Below are 13,017 nucleotides of genomic sequence, written 5' to 3'. Positions count from 1 at the left end.
TGTGGACTCTATGTTTCTTGGACTTGATTGACTATGGAAATTTTCAAATCTAATCTCTTCATAAATTTCCTCAGTTCCTTTCTTTTCTTCTTCTTCCTCTGAGACAGCTATAACTTGAATGTTGGTGTTTTTAATGTTGTTCCAGAAGTCTCTGAGACTATCATCAATTCTTTTCATTCTTTTTCTTTTATTCTGCTCTTCAGCAGTTATTTCATCTTCTAGCTCACTTATCCATTCTTCTGTTACTGTTAATCTAGTACTGGTTCCTTCTAGAGTGTTTTTAATTTTACTAATTGTGTTATTCATCTTGGTTTATTCTTTATTTCTTCTATATTCTTGGTAATAGTGTTAACTGTGTTGATTGCTTCTTGCATTTTCTCCCTTCTATTTTCAAGGTTTTGGAACATCTTTTCTATCATTATTCTGAATTCTTTCTCAAGCAGTGTGCCTATTTCCTCTTTGTTTAGTTGATCTTGTATGTTTCTAGTTTGTTCCTTCATTTGCACAATCCTTCTCTGCCCTTTCATTTTTTAAAAATGTGTTTGAGATATCCTTTTTTCAGGCTTTGAGGTTGAATTCCTTCTTTCTTTTGCTCTCTGTTCTTGGTGGGTAGGGTTGTCCAGTGGTTTGTGTAGGCTTCTGATTGCACTCTGATGGGAGAGGTAAGTTTTTGTTGTTGTTTTCTCCCTCTGATGGGCAGGTCTGTATGAGGCAATAATCCTGTTTGCTGATGGTTGGTTTTGTGTTTTTGTCTTGTTTGTTGTTTGTCTTTCATTAGGTGTTGCTGGCAGTTGGTTCATGCTGGGTCTTGTATATAGATGGGACCCTTTGTGGAAGGCCTCCCTAATTAATACTCTCTGGGATTAGGAGTTTTCTGGCAGTGTAGAGTCTTGTTGTCAGTGCCCCCACTCCAAAGGCTCAGGGTGCAGACTCTGGTTCAGGGAATTGAGATTCCACAGATTGTTTGTTGCGGTCTTAAAGAGGTCTAAAACACTAAAACAAGAAACAAAATGCAAATCCCAGACAAATGGCAAATACAAAATCAATCAAAAACTAACAAAAACAATGGAATAGATACACACACACATACACACATAAACAAAACCAAAACAGTCTTAAAAAAAAAAAAGAAAGAAAGAAAGAACGAAAGGAAGTGGAAGAGATTGACCTGGAGAGCAAGGGAAAGGAAAGATGATATCATCCAGTTAAAAAGAGTAACTAAAGTAAACAATGGAAAACAAAACCAAAGAAATGTGCCAACTGGGGAATAAATCAACAAAAGAAATAGACTAATTAACATGCTGGGAAAAAGAGAGAAAAGGAAGTAAAGAAAGAAAGAATAGAAAAGCAAAGTTAAATGCAGGTAGATGAAGGAGATTTACATATACTGAAGAATAAGAATAGGAAAAGAATAAGAAAATCAAACAAAAAATGTATGTGAAAAATAATAATGTATTTTTAAAATTAATAATAAAAAATAAATAAACAAGAGATAAAACCCTCAAAACTGCAAAAGGCCAACATAGAGGCAGATATATTTAAAGGAAATAAAAATTGTGATTAACAAGAACAGCAAAAAATTCTCAAAAGCATAAATAGATTTAATAGTACTAATAAAATCAACAACTACAACAACAAAGGGAAAATAAAAGGAAAAAATAAAGGAAAAAAATTCATAAGCAACTACCAAACATGTTAAAATATAAGAATAATAAATGTTTGCCTCAGATCTCAGTTGTCAGTGTGTTTTCCCTTGCTGTGAATCACAGTCCACCTTGCCTCCCTAGGATGCACTCCAACACTGGGCTGGTCTTTGGACCTGTTGTGGGGGCAGTTCAGGCTCTAATCTGATCCTAGTCCTGTGTGTTCTTACTTCTAATGTCTGCATCTGCCAGGGCTAGTGTGTTTCCTTTTGTGGGAGCTCTCTTGGTCCTTTTATACATTCCATAGACACGAAGTCTGCCTAGTTGATCACGTGGATTTAATCTGCAGTTTGTACCACTGGTGGGAAGGTTTTGGGTTCTCTTCCTTAGCCACACTGCCCCTGGCTTTCAATTGTGGTTTTATCTCCATCTCTGCATGTGACTCATCCACAAGGGTTTGTCCCAGAGGCTGTCCTGGAGGACTTGGGTCTGCCTCAGGGAGGACTGGGTGTGGAGTGGTACAGCTGCTTGTATCACAGGGGCCCTGGCAGTACCAGGTGCTGCCAGGTAATCAGGGGAGCCGGCAGCTAGGACATCAGGAAAGACGGTGCTCTTAGGGTTTTTTCCTAGTCTCTGGCTGTTCTGTCCCAGTGGGGATTGCACAAGGGAGTGACATGGGAACTTGGATCATGGGGACTCTGGCAATGCTGGATACACAGGGGCGCCAGTGGCAATTGTCACAGAAGTATGGCACTATTAGGCCTTTTTTCTAGCTTCTGGCAGCTCTGCCCCAATGAGGGTTGAGCATGAAGATAGCACAGCTGTTTGGATCATGGGAACTCTGGCAGCACCAAGTGAGCAGGGATGCTAATTGCCTCAGCTGGAAGAACTACGGTCCTATTAGAGACTTTTCCTAGCCTCTGGTATCTGTCAATCAGAGCACAAATTATGTGGTAGTTTGAACATTCTTCGGCATTACCTTTGACATCAATAGCAGAAATATATTTTTTGATCTATCTCCTAGGGTAATCTAAATGAATACAAAATAAAAGAGGGCAGCCAATTAAATATCAAAGCTTTTGCACAGTAAAGGGAAACATAAACAAAATAAAAAGATAAATTGTGAAATGGGAGAAAATATTTGCAAATGATGCAACAAAGAAGGGATAAATTTCCAATAAATGTAAACAACTCTTTCAATTCTGTATCAAAAACCAAACAACTCAGTTAAAAAGATGAAGAAAACATAAATAGACATTTCTCCAAGGAAAATACACAGGTGGCCAATAAGCACGTGAAAAGGTACTCAATATCTTTAATTATTAGAGGAATGTAAATCAAACCAACAATGATGTATCACCTCACACCAGTTAGAATGGCCATCCATCAAACAGTCTACAAATAAGGAGTGATGGAGAGGGTACAGAGAAAAAGAAACTCTCTTATACTGTTGATGGAAATGCATGCTCATGCACTCACTATGGAAAACATAATGGCAGTTCTTAGAAAACTAAAAATAGAGCTACCATATGATCCATCAATCCACTCCTGGGAAACTATCTGGAGAAAACCATACTTTGAAAGTATACTTGCACCCCAGTGTTCACTGTATCAATATTTACAATATGTGACATATAGAAACAACCTATAGGTCCATTGACAGATGAATACATAAAGTATATATATATTTTATATATATATATGTAACATATATATACTCAGTGGACTATTGCTCAGCATAAAAAAGAATGAAATACTGCTATCTGCAGCAACATGGAAAGACATAGAGATGATCATACTAAGTGAAGCAAATCATATTATATAACTTTTATTGAAATCTAAGAAAATGACACAAATTAACTTGTTTACAAAACAGGTCCAAACAAAAAACAAACTTATGGCTACCAAATTAGAATGGGGCAAAAGGCATAAATTAGGAATTTGGAATTAACAGATAAAAATATAAAATATAAAATAAACAACAAGGTTCTACTTACGTAAAGCACAGGAAAATACACTCAGTGACTATAATGAAAAATAATGCAATATATATATGTGTGTGTGTATATATATATATATATATATACACTTTTATGGTTCCTGTTATTTATCAGCTATTGATTTATAATTTAATGCCACTGTTGTCTGAGAGCATAAGTTTAATGAAATCTGTTTTTTTTAAATTTATTAAGATGTACTTATGATTCAAAACATGCTCTATCTTTCTGAGTGTTCCATGTGATCCTGAAAATAATGTGTTCTGCAAATTACTGTATGAAATTTGTTTTATATAATTATAGACTCTTTGATGCATGAAAAATTTTGATATGATACTTTCGATTTTTTTTTTTTTTTTTTATCTTTTGTCTTTTAATGATGCTGGGGAAGACTGAGGGCAGAAGGAGAAGAATATGATGAGGGACAGGGAGGCCTGGCATGCTGCAGTCCATGGGGTCAGAAAGAGTCAGACATGACTGTGAGACTGAACAACATTTCAATGTTACAATATTAGATTATGAATAAATTTTATACCTATGAAAATTTTCATCTGACTTAGAAGCAGTTTAACCTAATTTTATTTGCTTTGAAGCTCTGCTGGTTAGGACTGAAGCTATATTTATTATAAGGTTAATTTACCCAACTACTGAGTCCATAGTTTTCAGAAAGCTATATTTATTGTCCTATGAGTTTTGAGATACTTACTTTTTCATAATGGGACCAAATACAATTTTTTTCATTCTAATCCTTTGAATGATTTCTTCCAGTTCTTTGGTAATTTCCTCACACCTAAGTTGATAAGTATTAAACTGAATTTAAGGAATATGCTTTGTAAGAATTTTTAATTCTTTCTGTGTGTAGTTCTCTCCTTTTCTTTACCCATCGCTGTCTAAACTGTCTACCACATTGAATTCAGACACCCAGCTCTACATCTTCAACTCAGGAAGACTGATAAGGTCCATTTGTGTTTCCAGTCCCCTCTATCATGATGCTGAAATTCTTTCCAAGCAGTGAAGCTGAACACAGAAAGTCTCAGCTCATTTGATTTTAATCTTTCATAGATTCATTACTGGATGCCCACATTTTGAGAACAGTTGTTTGATATATTTTAAATATTATTTTAATTGTTTCAGGTTGGGATAAAATTTATCTAATCTCTTTTCTATCCATGGATAGCAAAACATAAGATTCTGCTCAAAAGACAACTGCTTTTAAAATAATTATCAAGATTCATAAATAGCACCAAGAGTGCCAGGGTCCAGCCCCAGCAGGATCCAGGGGAACCCTCAGGATGAATGGCGTCGGCGAATGAGAGAGAGAGTGAGACAAAGCTCGGGGCTAAGTCTGAAGTTTATTTTTGCATGGCCCCTTTATACCCTTAACATCTTTTGGGGGGAAGTGCATGTTGCTTACACACAGGTCATCTCAAAACATTACAGCAACTTGACCTTCAACAGAAACTGGATGTCACCCACAGACTTTTTCATTCACAAGAGTCTTTCTTATCATTTGGCCTTCAGGCCTGCTAACATTTTATGGCTTGCACCTGGTGTGACTTAAGCAACTTCAGTAGCCGACCCTGTTTTTTTGTAATTAATCTATTTTCTTTCTAATAAGTGTCATCTCTATGGGAACTAGATAGGATTACATTTTTACAGAACAGAAATGCGAAGGATTGCAAAAACAGCAGATATGGCACAAAAAAGGCTCTTAGCCTAAAAGTTAACCACCTGCAAGAAGTCGCCAGCTAATCTCTATCTTAAGTATTTTCTATTAGGCACATTTGTGGCTATCATATTTGTGGAGCTTTTCTCACCCCGCGAAGGGGCCTATGCTTAATAGTTTCTTTTGTTAGCGTACTGTGCTTAGGATGTTTAGAATAATCAAGAGCATTTTGTGCAATGAGATCACACATTTATCAAACAAGCCAGAATGCCAGCAAAATGTTTGAATGGAAGCATTTCATTCATCTCTGGCCCCTTCATAGTGTACCAGCGTCCAGGAGATTTATTAATTAGGGTTTTAAGTTGGTCCTCATTCAGTGAAAGAGGAGCAGGAGAGCTCTCGGCAGGCAACACAAGAATCTGCAACAGGGCAAATAAGAACAACAGCAGAAAAGGGGGGAAGATACAGGGTGGGGTAGAGGCCGAGGCCAACCTGGAGGGTCCCTTATCCTAGACGGCCTTGCCTGTCAGGTTTTTTCCTCGTGACCTCGTAATGGATGGGGTCCCGGATGGCCTTGCCTGCCCGGTATTTTCTTCATGACCTCGTCACGGGAGGAACCTCCCATTATGGCTCCCGGCACAAGAGCTCATTAATAGGCATTTTTTAAATAGAAGGACATACCCATCCTATGGAACTCAGCTTCTATGTGCTAATCTGGAATGCTCAGTATAGGAAATTGAGTTTAAAAAGCATGATGTAGATCAATACTTGATTTTCAAATTAAAAAGAATTTTGCATTATTTAACTCCAGGTTTCCTAGTCATATATCAGAGGATTCCTTTATTTGAACTCAGCAATAAACAGCTACTGAAAACCTATACTTATGAAATAATCATGGGAGGGGAGGAAACCAAAAATAAAAGTCAGTTTTAATGCTTCTACATTTTTCTAGTTGTGTTTTTAGGTTTGTTCCTGAGTCATTCCTAGAAAATGGTTTTGTTCTTTTTATTCCTTCAAACTTTATCTTTTGAACATATTTAACAAATTAGATGTTGTGAAAATGATGCAAATTTCTCTACCTGATGTATGTTGATTTAATTCTAAGTTATGATTAAAACTTACAATCAGGGTCCTTAATGTTCTTTGGAGGTTGTAAGATGCTTGAGGTCTTCTTACCATGGAGCACAAGTGATTTATTTGGCCAAATGCTAGTGACACCACAAGCTCAATATTATGAATATACACTTTAATTTTAAAAGGTTAAACTGTCAATACTTCAGTAAAGAGTTGCTTTTTAAACACTTAACAATTGCAGTTGAATGCCAGAAACACTTCCATTTAAAGCATTAACATTTTATGCAAGAAATGTAGAACAAAATTGTTCTCCCATGTCTAGAAATCCTAAGCATTAGATAAAACACATAATTTGACAGAAATGTTACCAAGTAGCACAGTTATTGTAAACTAATATTAGTAGAAAATTATATTTTGAACATTTAAAATACAATTGCAAATCATTTGAAATAATACTCTTTGCTATAAAACATTTCACTTGAGATAAAGTTTTTTTAAAAGTTATATTTATAAAACTATGGTTCTACATCACATTATTTTTTGAATGATTTTGTTTTCCATTTCCAGGGTGTTTTAAATGGAAACATCACATATTTTATCATTTTGTTCAGAAGATGAAAAGGTGATACATAATATTTCTTAATACTTTTAAAAATTAATAAGTGTATCTATTTTTTTCATTCAGATTGACCACAGACAAATATTGGAAATTGATTTTCCAACATCTTTTCTGAAGTGCTGCAATATTTTTTAAATTTTGCAGTCATAATGATTGAGTGTACCAAAAGGAAAACAAAATCTGTACTTTCGTAACTATATGATTCTTTAGAAACTTGGACAAATGACAGAAATGCAACCATTTCTACAGTTTTATGGAACAGGCAAGTATAACAAAGACCCAGATACCCTCAATATAGTCTTTCTAATCCTTTCTGCTATGAAAACATGTTTAAATCCACATCAGTTTGTTCACCATCCTAACTCATTAGGACTACTTGCCTCCAGACTTGCACATTTCCATTCACTGACCACTCATTTAAAATTTTTAAAATACAAATCTTACAGTTTTATAACTGGAAAATTCTAAGTCAGGAAAAGGCAAGAATTGAGTCTTTAGAGAAAAGACGGAAAGGAGGGGAGATGCCACTGGAATATTCATGCATCTTGTTTAGTCAACCATGTGAGATTTACTCACACCTTTGCCTTTTATGAGGATTCTTGATTCTGAGCAAGGCTCCTCCTGTACTCACCTGAGAGTAACATCTAGTCACCACTTAAAAATGGACTCCAGGGTCTTCTCTCACCCCCTTTGGCTTGGTTGAACTCACATATTAGAGACAGAACTGATGTGTCTTTATAAGATGTACATACCACATAATTCATCAAAGCAAAACATATATTTAAAAGCATCTATTTGAGTATACAACTACTAGTTCAAGTTATTTGGGGACAGCAACTGTGTGCTACTCATATTTTAATCTCTTTTAGCTGCTATTTTATTAGAAGACAACATAAGAAATCTATATTAAATAAAAGTCTGAATATTTGCTATTCTGCCTTTATTTGTCTATTTTAGTTACATACTTTACAATTCAGATCAGAGCCCACTTGGTACAGGAAAACTTTCATAAGTTTTTTTTCCCCCAGTCTCTTATGCAGTTATGGACCTTAAACCTACAATATGATGGAGAATATGAACTTCCACTAACTACTTTCAGGGTTGGACCTGTGAAAAATTTCATTGCTGTTCAGTCACCAAGTCTTGGCCAACCCTTTGCAGCCAAATGGACTGCAGAACACCAGGCTTCCCTGTCCTTCACTATCTCCCAAAGTTTGCTCAAATTCATATCCATTAAGTCAATGATGCTATGTAACCATCTCATCCTCTGCAGTTCCTTTCTCCTTTTGCCCTCAATCTTTCACAGCATTAGATTCTTTTCCAGTAGGTCAGCTCTTTGCAAAAGGTGGCCACAGTTCTGGAGCTTTGACTTCAGCATCAGTCCTTCCAATGTATATTCAGGGTTAATTTCCTTTAGAATTGACTGGTTTGATCTCCTTGCAATTTAAGGGACTCTCAAGAGTCTTCTTCAGCACCACAGTTGGGAAGCATCAATTCTTCAGATCTCAGCCTTCTTTATGGTCCAACTCTAACATCCTGTACATTACTACTGGAAAAATCATAGATATGACTATGGACTTTTGTTGGCAAAGTGAATGTCTCTGTTTTTTTTTATATACTGTCTGGGTTTGTCATAGCTTTTCTTCCAAGTAGCAAGTGTCTTTTGAATTCATGACTGCAGTCATCATCCACAGTTATTTTGGAACCCAAGAAAATAAAATCTCTCACAGCTTCCAGTTTTTCCCCTTCTATTTGCCATAAAATAATGGAATCAGATGCCATGATTTTAGTTTTTTGAATGTTGAGTCTAAGTTGGTTTTTCACTCTCCTCTTTCAGCCCCATCAAGAGGCTCTTTAGTTCCTCTTTGCTTTCTCCTGTGGTATCATCTGCATATCCCAGGTTATTGATCTTTCTTCTGGAAATCTTGATTCCAGTTTATAATTCATCCAGCTCAGCATTTTCATATGACTTTCTCTGCATGTAAGTTAAATAAGCAGGATGACAATAAACAGCCTGTCATACTTCTTTCACAATTTTGAGCAAGTCAGTTGTTTCATGTCTAGTTCTAACTGTTGCTCCTTGACCCTCATATAGGTTTCTCAGGAGACAAGTAATGTGGTATGGTATTCCTATCCCTTTAAGAATTTTCCACACAGTCAAAGGCTTTAGTATAGTCAATGAAGCAGATGTAAGTGTTTTTATGGAAGTTCTTTGTTTTCTTTATGATCCAATGAATGTGAACCAATGTAGCTTCCAATAAATGTAGCAAATGACAGAACAAAGTTATGAATAGCCACAAAGTAATAAGCATGCTTTCTATAGGATATTTTGTAATTTACGTAGCCACCAGACAGAAAATAAAACTTAGAGAAAAAGTGGAAGGTGAATGTAAATTAACATTTATTTTGAATTAATTTATAATTTACAGAAAAATAACGTGAACAATAAGGTACAAAAGAATCCATATACTTTTACCCATTGTTAAAATTGTACTCATGTTCTTCATAAGTTTTCTATCATTCTCCCTCTCCCTCTCAGCCTCTCTTTCATTTTACAACTTCATACCACTTAATGAATTTTATCTCTAAATACTTTCATTATGTGTTTCCTAAGGATATAAATATTCTCCTGTAGAATAAGAGTGTAGTTATCATTGTCATTAAGGGCAACATCGGTACAATAAAAAATAAACAACATTTTAAATAGAGAAAGAGTATGGAATTAAAATCAGCTTTGTAGTACACAGAAGTAATTACTTAAGTGTGAAAATGGAATGAAATATTATGTTATGAAAGTTAAATAAATAGCATTGGAAAATATTCTAAAATTCTAATGTTTTGAGAAAAATGACATTAGTATAAAGTTGGTCTACTTTATATTTTCTTGATTAACAGATCTCATATTCAAAATTTTTTTCAGAGCCCCCATGACATCTCTGTTCCTAAGACTGTAGATTAAAGGATTTAGCGCAGGTGTGAGTATGGTGTAAAAGACACCATGTCATTCTCAGGGGTGTGGTAGGAGTTGGGAAGCATGTAGGTATAAACAGCAGCACCATAAAACAAGATTACCACAGTCATATGGGAAGAACAAGTGGCAAATGCCTTCTTCTGGCCCTCTACTGAGTTCATTCTGTGGATGGTGAGGAGAATAAAAAAATAAGAGCTTGAGATGATTGTCACAGGAATGAGGAGCATGAAGACACAACACAGGTACATGAGAGTCTCATAGAGGGAAGTGTCTGAGCAGGAGAGCTTCATTACAGCAGGGACTTCACAGAAGAAATGATGGATCTCCCTGGATCTGCAGAAGGGGAAGGTCATGGTAATGGATGTGAGCATGAATCCATCCACTGATCCCAGAAACCAACAACCTGATGCCAGGAGGAGACACACTCTACGGCTCATGAGGACAGAGTAACGAAGAGGATGACAAATGGCCACATAGCGGTCATAGGCCATGGCACCCAAAAAGAAAAACTCTGAACCTGCCAGTGTCACGTAGAGAAACATTTGCATTGCACATTCAGGGACTGAGATCTTATTCATGTCCATGATCTGATCTATAAGCATCTTGGGCACAGTAACAGAGATATACATTACATCCATGAGAGACAACTGGCTGATGAAAAAGTACATGGGGGTGTGGAGGTGGGTATCAGAATGTATCAGAAAAATCAACACAATGTTTCCAATCAAAGCCAGCAGAAAAACTATAAAAATTACCATACACAGTAGAATTGGATGAATTGATTGACTGAAGATTCCCACCAGGATGAAATCAGACTTCCCAGAGTGATTAGTCATCCAGGTAATGTTTTCCATGAGGTTTCATCTAGATCATCAAGGTGAACTTCGGGATTAATGGTCAGTCATGGAATTTTTCCACCTGAAATAAATGAATGGATGTTTACTGAGATACTGTATACAGACATTTGTGTGTGTGTTTCTTTTTTATTGCAATGTAGTTGATTTACAATGTTGTATTCATTTCAGGTATAAACAAGGTAACAGTTATAGATATACATATGCCCACACTTTTTTCCTAGATTCTTTACCCACACAGGCTATTATGGAGTACTGAGTTCCCTGTGCTATGCAACAGTTCTTATTAGTTATCCATTTTATATATAGCAGTCTACTTCTGTTTTTTAGATTCATTCGTTCCTTTTTTTTTTTTTTTAGATTCCACATATAATGGATATCATATGATATTTGTCTTTCTGTGTCTGACTTACTTCACTCAGTATAACATCTCTAGCTCCATCCATGTTACTGCAAATGGCACTTTTGTTCTTTTTTATGGCTTAGTAATATTGCATTATGTGTATGTACTACATCTTATTTAATCATTCCTCTGTTAATAGACATTTAGTTTGCTTCCATGTCCTGGCTATCGTGAATAGTACTGCAATAAATATTGGGATGCATGTATCTTTTTGAATTATGATTTTCTCTGGGTATAAAATCAGAAGTGGAATTGCTGGGTAATATGGTAGTTCTATGTTTAGTTTGGTGGGAATGTGAATTGGTACAGCCACTATGGAGAACAGTATGGAGGTTCTTTAAAAATGTTTTATGTGTTTGAGTACACCAACCTGCTTGTGATAATCAAAATTCCATAGACATGTAGAAATCAGGATTGCTAATTGCTTATAATTTAGATTTTACCAAAAAAAAAAATGATTTATAACTGTTGGTCAAATGATTTGGTGAAGTTTAGGTCAAGAGGTTTCCTAATAATAGTGACATATGACAATGTGCAATGAAATTTGCCTGGATAATGACTTAAACACAAAAAAGTAAATTATTAAAAATAGAAATATACAGTAGGCTCTCACCAGCCATCTGCCTCATACCCACTACTGCACATACATCAACTATAATCTCTCAATACATCCCACTACCCCACCTTGGTTTCCATATGCTTTACTGCAATTAAAACAATATTTTAAAATAGAAATATATTTATATGTCTAGGGTTTCTTTTGTCAGTTTAAATGTTATTTTCCACTCTGCTTTGAGAATCCAACTGGAATCTTACAAAAATTTTAGATGTATATTCTATGCAAGAGGGACTTGAAAAGTAACTGAATACATTTTGAGGAACTCTGTATCAAATATTTGAGTCTCCTTTTCCATGAGATAGGGCTTCCTAGTGAGGTTTAATTATTATGTGGAGCAAGTCACACACTCCCAGGAAAGTGTCAGGGCAGAGAACTGAGGGACATGGGGTGAGGAGCTTGGAATCTCAGCTAACAATAGTCATGTACCCAGATTTTCCTCTATCTTTCCATTGATCATCACCCTACATAAAAAGGATAACTATACTTTTTCACATCATGTATGGTAAGGATTAAACCAGGAAAATAAAGAAATTAGGACAATAAAAGCTACAGATGAGTAAGTACAGATACTATTAGTTTAGAGACTTAATATCTATAATTATTTTTGTGTACAATCTATGTAAGAGTTGACTGTTACTATTATTTTCTTATAAGATAAATTACTTTAATTTTCTATTCATACATTTAAGTATTTGAACTTGATAATTTCTATATTCCCAATCAAATTTTATATACATTTCTATACTTAAGTAAATATGTAATTTATACAGTTATGTAGAAATACATATAAATGTAAACATAATTATTCTTTATTTTATACCTAGTTGTGAGCTCTATGGAGAATCTCATCTTGGTTCTGTCTCCTACATGCTTCTCTAGATTGAAATTCATTTTTTTGTAACTCCCAACTCAGAGAAAGTTGAATTTAGATGGTCACTGTCATTTTACCAGGCAAGGGTCTAGTAATTTTACCAAACAGCATCTGTATCAATGCACATAGAAATAAGTTTTAATAAAAACTGAAATGTAAAGAAGAAATTTGAACATCACGATGTCACTGACTCCTATACCTTGTTAAGTTCTCTATCTTGCTGCTTACAGCCTGTATCTGTGTTAGAACCTGAAGATAAATGAAAGCAAAGTTAAACTTGATTGTACTCAGTACTTATGT

General features: G+C 35.3%; 1 protein-coding gene across 1 annotated transcript; it reads right to left on the bottom strand.

The window, feature by feature from the left end:
- Positions 1-9,963: 9,963 nt before the first annotated feature.
- LOC133061360 (olfactory receptor 2T29-like) lies at positions 9,964-10,824 on the bottom strand. Its single transcript, XM_061149370.1, has one exon. The coding sequence runs from the start codon at positions 10,822-10,824 to the stop codon at positions 9,964-9,966; it is 861 nt and encodes a 286-aa protein (XP_061005353.1).
- Between the last annotated feature and the right edge of the window lie 2,193 nt (positions 10,825-13,017).

Source organism: Dama dama, chromosome 9 (assembly GCF_033118175.1).
Source record: "Dama dama isolate Ldn47 chromosome 9, ASM3311817v1, whole genome shotgun sequence".
Taxonomy (NCBI): Eukaryota; Metazoa; Chordata; class Mammalia; order Artiodactyla; family Cervidae; genus Dama; species Dama dama.
Note: the sequence above shows the minus strand (reverse complement) of the source record. Positions and strands in the feature narration are given on the sequence as shown.

Coding starts and splice junctions, on each gene's coding strand:
- LOC133061360 (XM_061149370.1), bottom strand. CDS start 10,824: ATGGAAAACATTACCTGGATGACTAATCACTCTGGGAAGTCTGATTTC.